General features: G+C 52.1%; 2 protein-coding genes across 8 annotated transcripts in view; one reads left to right on the forward strand and one right to left on the reverse strand.

Moving 5' to 3' along the window:
• The window catches only part of SNRNP25 (small nuclear ribonucleoprotein U11/U12 subunit 25), a 176,133-nt gene that overhangs the window by 15,900 nt on the left and 147,666 nt on the right, over positions 1-12,567 (forward strand). The gene's annotated exons all lie outside the window — the stretch shown is intronic.
• Positions 1-12,567, reverse strand: part of RHBDF1 (rhomboid 5 homolog 1) — a 116,337-nt gene that overhangs the window by 13,915 nt on the left and 89,855 nt on the right. For all 3 annotated transcript variants that reach the window (XM_073362664.1, XM_073362661.1, XM_073362662.1), the window contains 7 exons: positions 9,352-9,603; positions 8,491-8,602; positions 6,886-6,960; positions 5,923-6,084; positions 4,182-4,282; positions 2,603-2,666; positions 1,579-1,673 (listed from right to left, as the gene is read on the reverse strand). In XM_073362664.1, coding sequence (XP_073218765.1) covers positions 1,579-1,673; positions 2,603-2,666; positions 4,182-4,282; positions 5,923-6,084; positions 6,886-6,960; positions 8,491-8,602; positions 9,352-9,603 — 861 coding nt within the window. The remainder of the gene's footprint in view (positions 1-1,578; positions 1,674-2,602; positions 2,667-4,181; positions 4,283-5,922; positions 6,085-6,885; positions 6,961-8,490; positions 8,603-9,351; positions 9,604-12,567) is intronic.

A 12,567-nucleotide genomic window follows, 5' to 3' on the forward strand; every position in this document is an offset into this window, starting at 1 on the left:
GACCCCAATTATTGGCTATCCATATTGGCCAAAGGGGCACCTGTATAAAGAGCAAGAAGTTCCTCTTGCTGAAAGCCAGCCAGACCACCACACTCATGGTTTGCAGCACTGATTGATTCCCTGTCCATTATTATCTAACCTCTACTGACAGCTCCTCGCCCTGCCTGAGGATCTGGCCAGCCAGGGTATCTGGGACTATAGCAGCTGCTAATCATTCCTCCTGCCAGGAAGGACAGGCACCCGGAATGACTGTGACCCTGTCATTACATATGAGCCAATCCCAGGAGCATGTCTCCCCTCCTGCTTAAGAGACCCCCAGCACAGGGCTCTCCCCTCCATCACTGTAACCTGCCCCTCTCTGGTCTGCCCGCTTCTCCCTGCTCCCCCCATCCCTCCAAAATGCTTTCCCTGTCCCCCTGGCCACATCAGCGCCCGTTGCTTACCACATCAAATTCAAGCACCTAGCCCTCACTATAGAGCCTGCCATCTCTGCTCTTTTTCCCCAGCTCCCCTCCCAACATGCTTTCCTTTCTGCTCCTCGTACACTCTGCTTTGTACGCTGGCTCGTGCTGCTCCTGCGTCTGGCACAGCCTCCCTAATGTCACTACCAAGTGCTTTCCATCCTCCGTCAGATCCCTCCATAACTCCGTCATGCTCCAGCAAAGGTATCATAGAATATCAGGGTTGGAAGGGACCTCAGGAGGTCATCTAGTCCAACCCCCTGCTCAAAGCAGGACCAATCCCCAATTTTTGCCCTATATCCCTAAATGGCCCCCTCAAGGATTGAACTCACAACCCTGGGTTTAGCAGGCCAAAGCTCAAACCACTGAGCTATCCCTCCCAGGAGCTCTCCCTCTCGCCTCACTGTAATCCCCACAGCTTCCTCCACTCAGCCATTGCCAGAATCTAGCTTTGGCCTGTCAGCTCCCCAGGACAAGGGACACACCTTAACCTATGTGTACAAAGACCATCTCCATTTCCAGCACGACAAAATGCGAGGCCCATTCAGTTTACACTGCACTCAGCAGGGGATGGCAGGCTGCTGGACCACCCCAAAGCACTACCAGATCATCAGATGGGCAAGGAAAACATTTATTCCCTTCAATGAGGAACAAATGTGAGGGCTCCAGATCTGAAGAACAGGTCAGTCCATTCCTAGTGCTCTGCAGTGTCAAAAAGGTGGCTCAGCAACCAATGCTCTAGACCCTTGCACACATTCTGTGCTGGCCAGAAGCTGCTGCCAGGGGTGGGAAATGCAGAGGGTGAGGGGGGCTACGAAGCATGCTGTCCCCTGGCCCTCTCTGCTGGAGCCTCTGGCTTCTACCTTTCTGCTCCTCCCCATTCCGCACAGGGCAGGGCCTGGCTCTCTAGATGCACAAGCCTGAGTTGGTTCCATTTCTGTCTGATTTCCCTTTCACAGTAGTGCCCTGGGCCGCACATAGCCAGGGAGACACTACCCTCTGTGGAGAAGGACAAGTCCCCAGTACCTATATGCAAATCGCACAAAGCCTCTGCAAATGCACTGCGTGCCTCATCCTATTTGCAGCCCTCTGCAGATGGGCAGGTGGCCTCCATTACCTTCCTTTGGTCCCAATACAGCAGGGCCTGCCTGTGATCACGCAGTCCATATGAAGGTGGTTGGTATAATTCCCAGCGCTGTTTTTGGTGCAGATCTGGATAACAATAACAAATGGAATGAGATGGATGTGGAAACCTTTCCGCCACCTGACATGTGGGGAGGGTGCTGTGGCCGTACTCTGAGCCACCTGTGACCAGGTTCTGGGAGGGGATGGGGCTGGTGCTGTGGCCGTGGCCACGTTCTACCTCCATCTGATTTTGCAGGGGAGCGGTTAATGGGGATGCACCCAGGTTTGCAACAGAACAACCTGATCATACATAGCTTTTTAGCTGCCAGTTGGGTGGCCCAGCCAGCCCCCTCCCCAAGATGGGCTCCACAAGCAGAGGAGCAAAATCCTAGCAGCCCATGCAGGCTCCTCCCAGTTACAACAGTTCCCTTGGCTTCTGACTGGGAGAAGCAGCCTTAACAGTCAGCCCTCAGGAGAGCACTCAGCAGGCTGGCCTAGTGCAGTGAATCCGGGCCTGTCTATCCTGGCCTGGCTGCTTTTCCCCTCCCAAACACCACAGTCAGATCAAAGGTTCAAAATCTCAGCTGACTGGAGTCACTGTTCAAAGATCCAAAGGCCTGGCCGAGCTATGCTTGAAGCTCCCCCACACTAGTGGTAGCTGTGGGCCAAGTCAGCCCCCAAAGCAGCCTGGGCCCCGCACAGCCCTTGCCCAACTCTTCCCTTTCTGTGTCTCCCGGTTCTCTGAAAGAGGAAGCATCTCCTGGGGCTGCCCCTGATCCTTCACCCTCCCCCTGCACAAAGCACTGATTTCTGTCTGAGGGCCTGGAATTCCCACTGACTGGTCAGTAGAGGATGTGCAAAGCATTTCTATGGTGATGAGGTGAATGACACAGGGCTGAGCCCATCTCCAGCGCCTCTGTTCCTTGGGCGGCTGTGAGGCTGGTGTGCTTGGCACCGTCTGTGCCAACCCTGGCCTGCAACTCCCTGCCCCCCACCGTGATTCTAGCAATGCTCACCGGCCATTTGGTGATGTCATCAGGCCATTCATGGGGATCCATCGATGCTGGCTGCTCACAAACCCTGAGGCAACAAAATCCAACAGGTCAGCTGGACAAACCAGGCAGCAGCAGACAGGCGCAGGCCGGGGAGGAGAACCCCCACTGCCAGGAGCTACAGCACCATGCTGCTGCCGCAATCCCCAGGGTTTCCTCCAAGCTCATGTGCAATGTCTGTAGGGCTGAGGACAGGTTAGGCTGAGTCAGGGATCGCTCAAGGTCAGATGGTCCAAGCTGCCATTGGCAGTGTTGTGCCACAGGAACCGAGGCCTCCGTATTGAGAGCACTTGTCATGGTGCTGTGATGCTGACTGAAGTGCAGTCACTTGAAGGGGAACACCTCAACTTCCTGGTGCATTAGCTGATTCTACCAGCATCTGGGCCACTTGCTGAGCAGCAAGCTGGCTGGCCAGCTACCTGACAGAGCACCCCAACTCTGCCCTGTCTGCCAGCTCTCAGACTCCTCTCCACGCAGGGCCAGCCCCACACCCAGCTACCAGCAATCCCCCAATGCACATTTCCCCCCTGCACAGGGAGTCCCAGGGAGATTCTCAGGAGTCTGGATGCTCCAGTGAAATACATGGCTCCAACAGAGGGCAGGGTGGAGCCACAGGAGGGGAAGTGACAGGCCAGCCAGGGTGGCTCCCATGGATTGTGGGCTTCTGTGGTATTTGCCATAGTCACAGAGCTGCATGCAGGTGGGGCCTGTGCTGCCAGCTCAGCAGGAAGCAGCTAGGAAGGCAGGGAGACTGCAGAGTGGGGAGCAGGGGATGGCATGCAGGGCAGGGCAGGTGCAGTGCAGGATGGGATGGCTCAAGCAGGGTGAATTCCAGCAGTTCTGAGCCAGGCACACAGGAGCTCCCTGCCTGGATGCTGCTGGGAGCTCAGGGAGAACATCAAGCACAGGCTACAGGCAAAAAGAAAAGGAGTACTTGTGGCACCTTAGAGACTAACAAATTTATTTGAGCATAAGCTTCCGTGAGCTACAGCTCACTTCATTGGATGCATTCAGGCTACAAGCGGACAGCAATGCCCATGGGGAGGAGGAGCAGAAATTAGATCAAGTATCCAATTGGTCTCTAAGCAGCACCACCCTTCCCCACAGCCCCCACGCTGTGCCCTGTTCCCTGCCCCCCTGCCCAGTGACACTCCACACCCCCTTCCCCACCTCTACCCAGTGACACGCTGTGCCCGCTTCTTCTACCCAGTGACCCTGTGCCCCCACCTGTGTCCAGCACAGTTTGCCCCATGGTATATGAATGCATCAGAACCTCTCTCAGCTCCCATATTGGGGTAAGAATCTAATCATGCTCCTTCCTCCAATCAAGGCCCAGAGCAGTCTCCTTCTCCAGCTGTGGATCCACTCCCCTTGCCTGGCCCATTCTCCAAACAGCCTCTACTTCCTTAAGAAGCCCCAGGATAACGAGCTGTCCCACCCACTCCGCACAATGACTCCTCTGACTTGTTGCACAGACACGGCAGCCCCTGACAGTCACCAGGCGGAGAGAGGCTGAGCTAGCCCTGAGCCAGGCAGTGCCTACCTGGGATCCTGGTGACAAACAGATCCGAACTGTCTCTTGCCTCCTGCCAGTGTTGGCGTGCTGGGGTGGTGGGGCCATTTCACCCACACGGCCAGGGTGGACTGTGCAGGAGAGAGCAGAGGAGGCACAACTGAGCACCACAGGGCCCAGGAGCTCTAGGAGGCAGAGGCATTCATAGAGATAATCTGGGGTTGGGGTGGGGGTCACAGTGACTGAGCAGGGAGCTGGGGGATCAGAATGAGATGGGGTCACACACGCTGAGTACGGAGACTTTTGGCAACCGGCCTACAAACTTAGCCTGATTGTGAGCTCAGCTGAGAAAAGTGAGGGAAAGTTTACGAACTGTTCCAATAAGCAACAACAACAAATGGTGAGGGGGAAAGGTCTGAAAGGGAGGGAGGCAGGCCGAATTACTCCAAACGAAGAGGCCTATTACTATAACTCAGGGACTGTGTTAAGATCATGTTTGTGAAACGAGAAGTGTGAGATCAGAAATCAATGGACCAAAATTGGTGTGAAAGAAATTAGGTCTAATTGTTGAACAAAATAATGACGTGACAGGCTATTTCTCCCACCACTCCCTTTCGGGGGTCCTTAAAAAAAAAAAAACACACACTTCAGGGGGAAAAATCAAGAAGCTGCCAACAGCTGAGTGGGAGATGGGTGGACCAGAAGGAGTAAGCATTACTATTATGGCTGCCACCCCCACCATTCTGGGACCCCGGGATGCACCAGGACACAGTTGGGCCTTTGTCATCCTGATCCTGAGAGATGCCCTGACCAGACTGAGCCAGAGGGACCCAGCTGACACCACCACCTCCACGGGCTTCAGCTAAATCCTCCTGGGATGTGAGACTGTCACACACACCTCTTGTGTCTATCTTTCCTTCCCCACCTTACTTCTTCCCTTTCCTATCTCTCTTCTTTTCCCTTCTGTCTAACCAGAGTCTGGCTTAGCAGCCAAGACTGTATATTTTGCAACACTGCTATAAGCCTGTGACCAAAAAGGCATTTAAAAGCAACACCCTGAACATGATGCTGGTATGAGTTTGCCAGGTCTCAGCGTGGCTGATCAGACCGTGCGCTGCACCTATGTTTCCGCAGTAGCAAGGCTGCAAGTGAGGCAGTGGCAGAAGCTGCAGTTTCTATCTTTACTGTCCCCTTTGTGTGTGTTTGTCTTGTGTTGCCTTCCGGGAAAGGGGATCAGACTTTCCCAACAACAGCTTGAGCCCAGCTCAACTGACTTCTCTATTCCCCAAAAGGACAGCTATTACCTGCTTTGATACCATCTCAGGGACTCTCAAACAAGATTTTTTTTCCCTTCTAAAAACTCTTCCTAGCTAGAGGAAAAGGGAACAACAGAGGTTGTTAAAATTACATTTCAAATGTTTTAAACTGTTTTCTCTTTTCTGAATCTTAATAAGGTCACGGGATGTGTAGTGGTGTGTTTGCCATGGTATTAAGCAGGCGGAAGTCTGCGTCCCCCAAACCCTGAACGTTGTCAGACACTGTTTAACACCTTTGACTCTTTGGGCCCATTTATTCCATCTAAATGAATACAAGACCCAGATAGGTGGGAGGCTGCAGAGGTCCACACCAACTGGGAAGGGAGGCTGGAGGTGTCACAGCTGCCAGGCAGGCAGGGAGACTGGCCTAGGGGTCCCATCCGCAGGCGTGATGATGAGCAGTGAGGGAGGAGAGGTGTGCAGGGCTGTGAGTGGGTTGCAGAGGGGGCACTCACAGAGCATTCCTCCTCCGAGGTCTGCACACAGCCCGACTTGTCGTTGCGCACACAGCAGGCCGAGTGCTTCTCCTTCTCTCGCGTAGCACTGATGAAGTTATGCACCTGCTGGTCCTGCCTCATACATGGCGAGAACTTCGCCCCCAAGTGGATCAGGGCCTCCTGGAAAGAGACAGGGCTAGGAGCTCAGCTGAGGGTCATGCAGGGGCCAAGGGGGAAGGGAGGTCTCTGGGGGAAGAGAGAAGGAAGAGGCTTGGCAGCCAGGGGTCCAGGAGAAAAGGAAGGCAGGGGGAGGCTGGGCAACAGCTGCCTCTGGCAAGTCAAGGCAGGCGGGGATGAAGGGGGAGGGCAAGGGGCTGGGCACAACTAGCAATATTCACACATAATACATGATCCCAAACAAGTGTCGTCAGTCTCCGCAAACAACAAGGATCATCTTCATCCTGTGCAAGGTCCCCCTCATGCTGGTGCCAGTGCAGGGGTGGAGGGGAAAGCACCAGTTAGGGCGGCAGCCACCCCTGTTGCACTGACCCCTACAGGACTTGATATGTCCCAGCTTGTGCCCCACAGAGGCAGAGCCAGATCTTCAGCAGGGCATGCCCCTGGCCAAGCTGCAAAGTGCCAGGCAGCAGAGGGCAGACCCCATTGGAGACACCACCACATGCTTCCCTAAGCAGGGAATTAGCCCATTTTACAGGGGCACCCAGCGCAGGCAATGCCACTCTGATGGGACCCTGAAAAGCTTGGCCGGGCCAGGCCACAAGCCCACTAGGAAGCATGTCAGAGCACAAATCGCCAGTCATGGGGCCTGAGTGTCACTGGACACGCCCTGGCTGCTCAGACCCTTGCACCAGGCTCACCGCTCTATGCAGAAACAGCAGAGCTGCTGAACCCCTCAGATGAAGGTGCGGGTGTACTATCTGCCCCAGCGCCAGGGACCCAACCCGAACTGGTGGGACTCACCGAGCTGGGGCCAATCCAGAAGTTTTCTTGTTGAACATATTTGACGTTTTCATAAATCCCCCTGTTCATCAGGACCTGGAAAACAAGAAAGCAGCAACCCCCTCTGAACCACATGGCCAGCAGGGCACCACAGGGTGCAGGCGCAATGGTAAAAAGGGGCACTAATTGGGAAGGAGCAGTGGAAACCTGCAATGCCTGGGGTAGCGGAAGCCCTATAGCAGGTCATCAGGCTCAGGTTTCTTTTAATCCAGAGCTCTCCAAACAGTCTCCTGGACCAGAAGGGAGTGGTGTGCGCATGGCTTGCCCTGGCCTCTCAATTGATCTCCAGAGCCTCAGCTTTCATTAATAGACCCCTTCGCCTCCATCTGTTCTGGTTGTGAGAAAAAACCTTGAAAACATGCCCCAAGTGTGATGGATGCAGCAATGTTTGCCGAAAGTGAACCCAGAGTGGTGTCCTGCCCCGTTCGTTTCACTGGTGCGGACTCAGATGCCTGGGATGCTGCTCTAAATGTCACCCTTGGAAACTGCTGCATTGCACATCAAAGCACGCAAGAAAGAAGAGGAAGGATCATACTACGATTATCTACAAGTGTCTCCCAAAGGGGAGGGGAGGGAGGGTTGTGTGGGCCCTTGTCAACACATGGCCGGCTACAGGAGGTGGGTGGAGATGTATTTTCTTGAAGGGGGACTCAGCTTCCCAAAATGTGACACCCCGTTTTCACCCTTTGGGAGGAGCAGGATGATGGGACAGGATAGAATGCTGCAGCCGCTACAGGTGGGTTGGGATTTGTTTGGATTTTAAGGGAAATCCTGTCTCTGTGTCACTAAAAATAAATGTTTCCCTGCTGTGAACACCCTTCTGGGCTCAAGTGAGGAGGGGAGAGCGCTGTTAGATGTTAACTGGTGCCAGAGGACGCACAAACTTGAAGGGACGTGTGGGATCCTGTGCAAGGGAACTAGTACAAGCACTTCAACACAGCCTGCAAATCTAGCCCTTAATACCTCATGACATAGTAAGGTGTTATCCCAGGAGTCCTGGCTGAATTCCAGCTCTGCCCCAGACCCCAGCCTAGGATTCCACTCAGACACCTTCCTTCTAACCCGTGCTGTGGGGGCCAATGGGCCGCCAGGACCCTGCTCCTCAGGCTGAACAGTGCCACGTTGCTGCTATCTGACAGATGCAGAAATTACCAGCCCTGATGGGCTTGTCTCCCATCACTCAGTGCTAATGGCAGGAAGCCAAAGCTCACAGGCAGGCAAGCCCAACAGGCAGGTTTGTCTGCCCAGGCAACATGCTGCCCTTGAAAATCAGCCAGGCCTCTGCACAGTGGGGAATTTACAAGTCTGCAGATGTGTACGTGAATGCATGTGCGCTGTGTGGCTGCAGGTGTGAACATGGGCAGGTGCATAGGCCTGTAGGTGTGCGTGTGCGTGCAACTACAGCTGCCAGCCCCTCAGGTGAGCACATTTGGCTGCCAGCTATTGGCCGTTGTCAGGAAATGCACTGACAAGTTACAGAACGTGGGGAGAGGTCAGGGACTCTGGTAATAAACAATCGCTGCGAAACAAGCACAGTTCATACCGATTGGCAGAGGATTTACTCACTGAATCTACGGTTTCATGTTGAGAAAACCCCACGGGGGCAATGCCATAGATACACACAGCAAGGATTGTGATGAGCGAATGCACAAAGGTGACCCAGTAGGTGAAGAAAGGCCTAGACAGGAGATGGAGACAATCACAGATCAGAGCCAGGAACAAGATCATGTTCATATTTTCTGGAGGTGTCTTTGCTCCTGGAGCATAAGCAAAACACCTGCTAATTCACATGCACTTCAGTCTGAAAGGAGCTTTGCTGTGACCGGTAATGCCTGGGCCCCACGCACAGGTGAGCAATGGTCTTTTCTGGTTTTCATTAGCACAGAGGACCAGCCACAAGCCGATTCAGAACTGGGACAAGACTGGAGGAAATGTTTTGGAGGGAGGGAGGATTGGAACCCGGGGTCACACATATTCACTTCTTATGAACATTTGTGCAAAGTTTCCGTGACACAAAATGTCAGGCCTGAAGCCTAAATCCATTTTGTGACTAAAAAAATTCATCAGGGAGGAGGAAAAAGGAGGAGACGTCTCAATTTCCCTGTCAATCTGGCTAATAAGACAGGTGGGTCTGTGCAGAGGACCATTCTCGTCAGCAACTAGCAGATGTGCTGGGCTGTCAAAGCCACACAGGCTCCAGGGTGCTCATGGCAGGATTGTCCCAATAGGCACCAAGGAAATGTGTTGAGTGGAGGGGTTCAAGGAATACACAAATAATCCCCACTGCAGGATGCATGTCTCACTCGGCAAGTGTCACACACGTACTCGCAGCAAGTGAGATGCATCCCACCCAGTCGGGGACATGCTAACCAGCTCATTGTAGCCTCTTCCAGCAACCCTTGCTGTAAAGGGGCTCGCTCCTCTCACCTGTGGTCGTCCATGTCCTCAATCTGCCGTTTCACGTAGCTGTCTATGCGCTTGCGGTAGGTGCGGTTGGTCAGCCTGCCCACCATGCCCAGTCCGTATGGCCTCTTCTCCTTGGCAAAGAGCTTTCTGACTGGGACGGCGATGCGCTGGCCTCGTCGCTGAGGGCTCATGCTCACCACTTCCTGCCGTAAGCGAACCTTGGGTTGGGGCAGGGTCCCTTCCTTCTGTTTTCTCCAGCCTCGCTCCAGGGGACTGGAACATAAAGCAAGACAGCAATGCTTTGCTTCTGCAGAGTGCAGCAGGGAGCAAAGGCCGTTCCCTGGGCTATGGCCACAGGGTCAGAGAGGGGGACAGGACAGCAGAGCAAGGGCTGGAGGACTCCTTCCTACCCCAGCCATTAGCTCCTTGGAATTACGGAGCCAGGAACCAACCAATCTCTGTTGTCAGAAGCTGGTTGGGGCAGGTAACTGAGCACTTGGCTCAGAGACCCCAGGGATTCCTAACAGACAGTCTGAACGCTCAACCCCCAGAACATCTGTCTACGGGGAGGAAGGAGTGGGGGCACTGCTAGATTGCACAGGAAACCCTTCCCTTCTTGCCTTTGCACCCAAGCCCCATCTCATCTCAGCACTGCCCGACCTGCCACCCCATCCCCCACCCTATCTCCCTAATGCCCCGTCCCCCCAATGTCTATAGTGATAATCAATGTGGGCCATTTCCAGCAGTTGACAAGAACGTCTGAAGAACAGGGGAGGGGGAGGAATAAACATGGGGAAATAGTTTTACTTTGTGTAATAACCCATCCACTCCCAGTCTCTATTCAAGCCTAAGTTAATTGTATTCAGTTTGCAAATTAATTCCAATTCAGCTGTCACTCATTGGAGTCTGTTTTTGAAGTTTTTTTGTTGAAGAATTGCCACTTTTAGGTCTGTAATCGAGTGACCAAAGAGACTGAAGTGTTCTCCGACTGGTCTTTGAATGTTATAATTCTTGGCGTCTGATTTGTGTCCATTGATTCTTTTACGTAGAGACTGCCAGTTTGTTCAATGTACATGGCAGAGGGGCATTGCTGGCACACGATGGCATATATCACATTGGTAGATGTGCAGGTGAAGAAGCCTCTGATAGTGTGGCTGATGTGATTAGGCCCTATCATGGTGATCCCTGAATAGATATGTGGACACAGTTGGCAATGGGCTTTGTTGCAATGATAGGTTCCTGAGTTAGTGGTTCTGTTGTAAAAAGAAAAGGAGTACTTGTGGCACCTTAGAGACTAACCAATTTATTTTCGCTCACGAAAGCTTATGCTCAAATAAATTGGTTAGTCTCTAAGGTGCCACAAGTACTCCTTTTCTTTTTGCGAATACAGACTAACACGGCTGTTACTCTGAAACCTGGTTCTGTTGTGTGGTTGCTGGTGAGTTTTTGCTTCAGGTTGGGGGGCTGTCTGTAAGCAAGGACTGGCCTGTCTCCCAAGATCTGTGAGAGTGATGGGTCGTCCTTCAGGATAAGTTGCAGATCCTTGAGGATGCATTGGAGAGTTTTTAGTTGGGGGCTGAAGGTGATGGCTAGTGGCATTCTGTTATTTTCTTTGTTGGGCCTGTCCTGTAGTAGGTAACTTCTGGGTACTCCTCTGGCTCTGTCAATCTGTTTCTTCACTTCAGCAGGTGGGTACTGTAGTTGTAAGAACGCTTGATAGAGATCTTTTAGGTGTTTGTCTCTGTCTGAGGGGTTGGAGCAAATGCGGTTGTATCGTAGAGCTTGGCTGTAGACAATGGATCGTGTGGTGTGGTCTGGATGAAAGCTGGAGGCATGTAGGTAGGCATAGCGGTCAGTAGCTTTCCGGTATAGGGTGGTGTTTATGTGACCATTGCTTATTAGCACCGTAGCGTCCAGGAAGTGGATCTCTTGCATGGACTGGTCCAGGCTGAGGTTGATGGTGGGATGGAAATTGTTGAAATCTTGGTGGAATTCTTCAAGGGCTTCTTTTCCATGGGTCCAGATGATGAAGATGTCATCAATGTAGCGCAAGTAGAGTAAAGGCATTAGGGGACGAGAGCTGAGGAAGCGTTGTTCTAAGTCAGCCATAAAGATGTTGGCATACTGTGGGGCCATGCGGGTACCCATAGCAGTGCCGCTGATTTGAAGGTATACATTGTCCCCAAATGTGAAATAGTTATGGGTGAGGACAAAGTCACAAAGTTCAGCCACCAGGTTTGCCGTGACATTATCAGGGATACTGTTCCTGATGGCTTGTAGACTCCAACGAGAGACTGCTGAATTGGAATTAATTTGCAAACTGAATATAATTAACTTAGGCTTGAATAAAAACTGGGAGTGGATGGGTCATTACACAAAGTAAAACTATTTCCCCATGTTTATTCCTTCTCCCCGCCCCTCTTCCTCAGACATTCTTGTCAACTGCTGGAAATGGCCCACCTTGATTATCACTACAAAAGGGTTTTCCTGCCCCCTCCCCCCCAGCTCTCCTGCTGGTAATAGCTCACCTTACCTGATCACTCTCATTACAGTGTGTATGGTAACACCCACTGTTTCATGTTTTCTGTGTGTATAAATCTCCCCACTGTATTTTCCACTGAATGCATCCAATGAAGTGAGCTGTAGCTCACGAAAGCTTATGCTCAAATAAATTTGTTAGTCTCTAAGGTGCCACAGGTCCTCCTGTTCTTTTTGCGAATACAGACTAACACGGCTGCTACTCTGTACTCTGTGTCAACAGCTCGTCAGGCCTGACATACTCACTACACCTAACACACTGTTGTCACAATCTGTATCTGACAGGTGGCATGTAAGATATCATTAGAAAACTAAGAACTCACAGATCATTAATATTCTTGCATGATGTATGTATAGGGTGTGTTCAAAAATGTGTGCTAGAATTATATACTTAGCATGAGTTTGTCAAGCAATGCATAAGCACTTTGCCTTAGACACAGGAATGTGTATTTGCTTTTCTGACTGGCCTGGTTGACAGGCAGAGACAATGAAGGTCCATTTACATATTAGGCAAACAAATCCCCCAAGCTACCAAGTTGGGGAGGAGACAGCATGGCATCTACACAAGAGCAGGAGAGAGAAAATTGGTCTGGGTTTTACATTTCAAAGAATACACTGTAAAGGTTTACTCATCTACAAAGACAGGGGGCTGATCCTCAAGTGATAAGCAATTGAATCAACTGACTGTATGCAATATCA

This window comes from Lepidochelys kempii, chromosome 10 (assembly GCF_965140265.1).
Source record: "Lepidochelys kempii isolate rLepKem1 chromosome 10, rLepKem1.hap2, whole genome shotgun sequence".
In the NCBI taxonomy this organism is placed as follows: Eukaryota; Metazoa; Chordata; order Testudines; family Cheloniidae; genus Lepidochelys; species Lepidochelys kempii.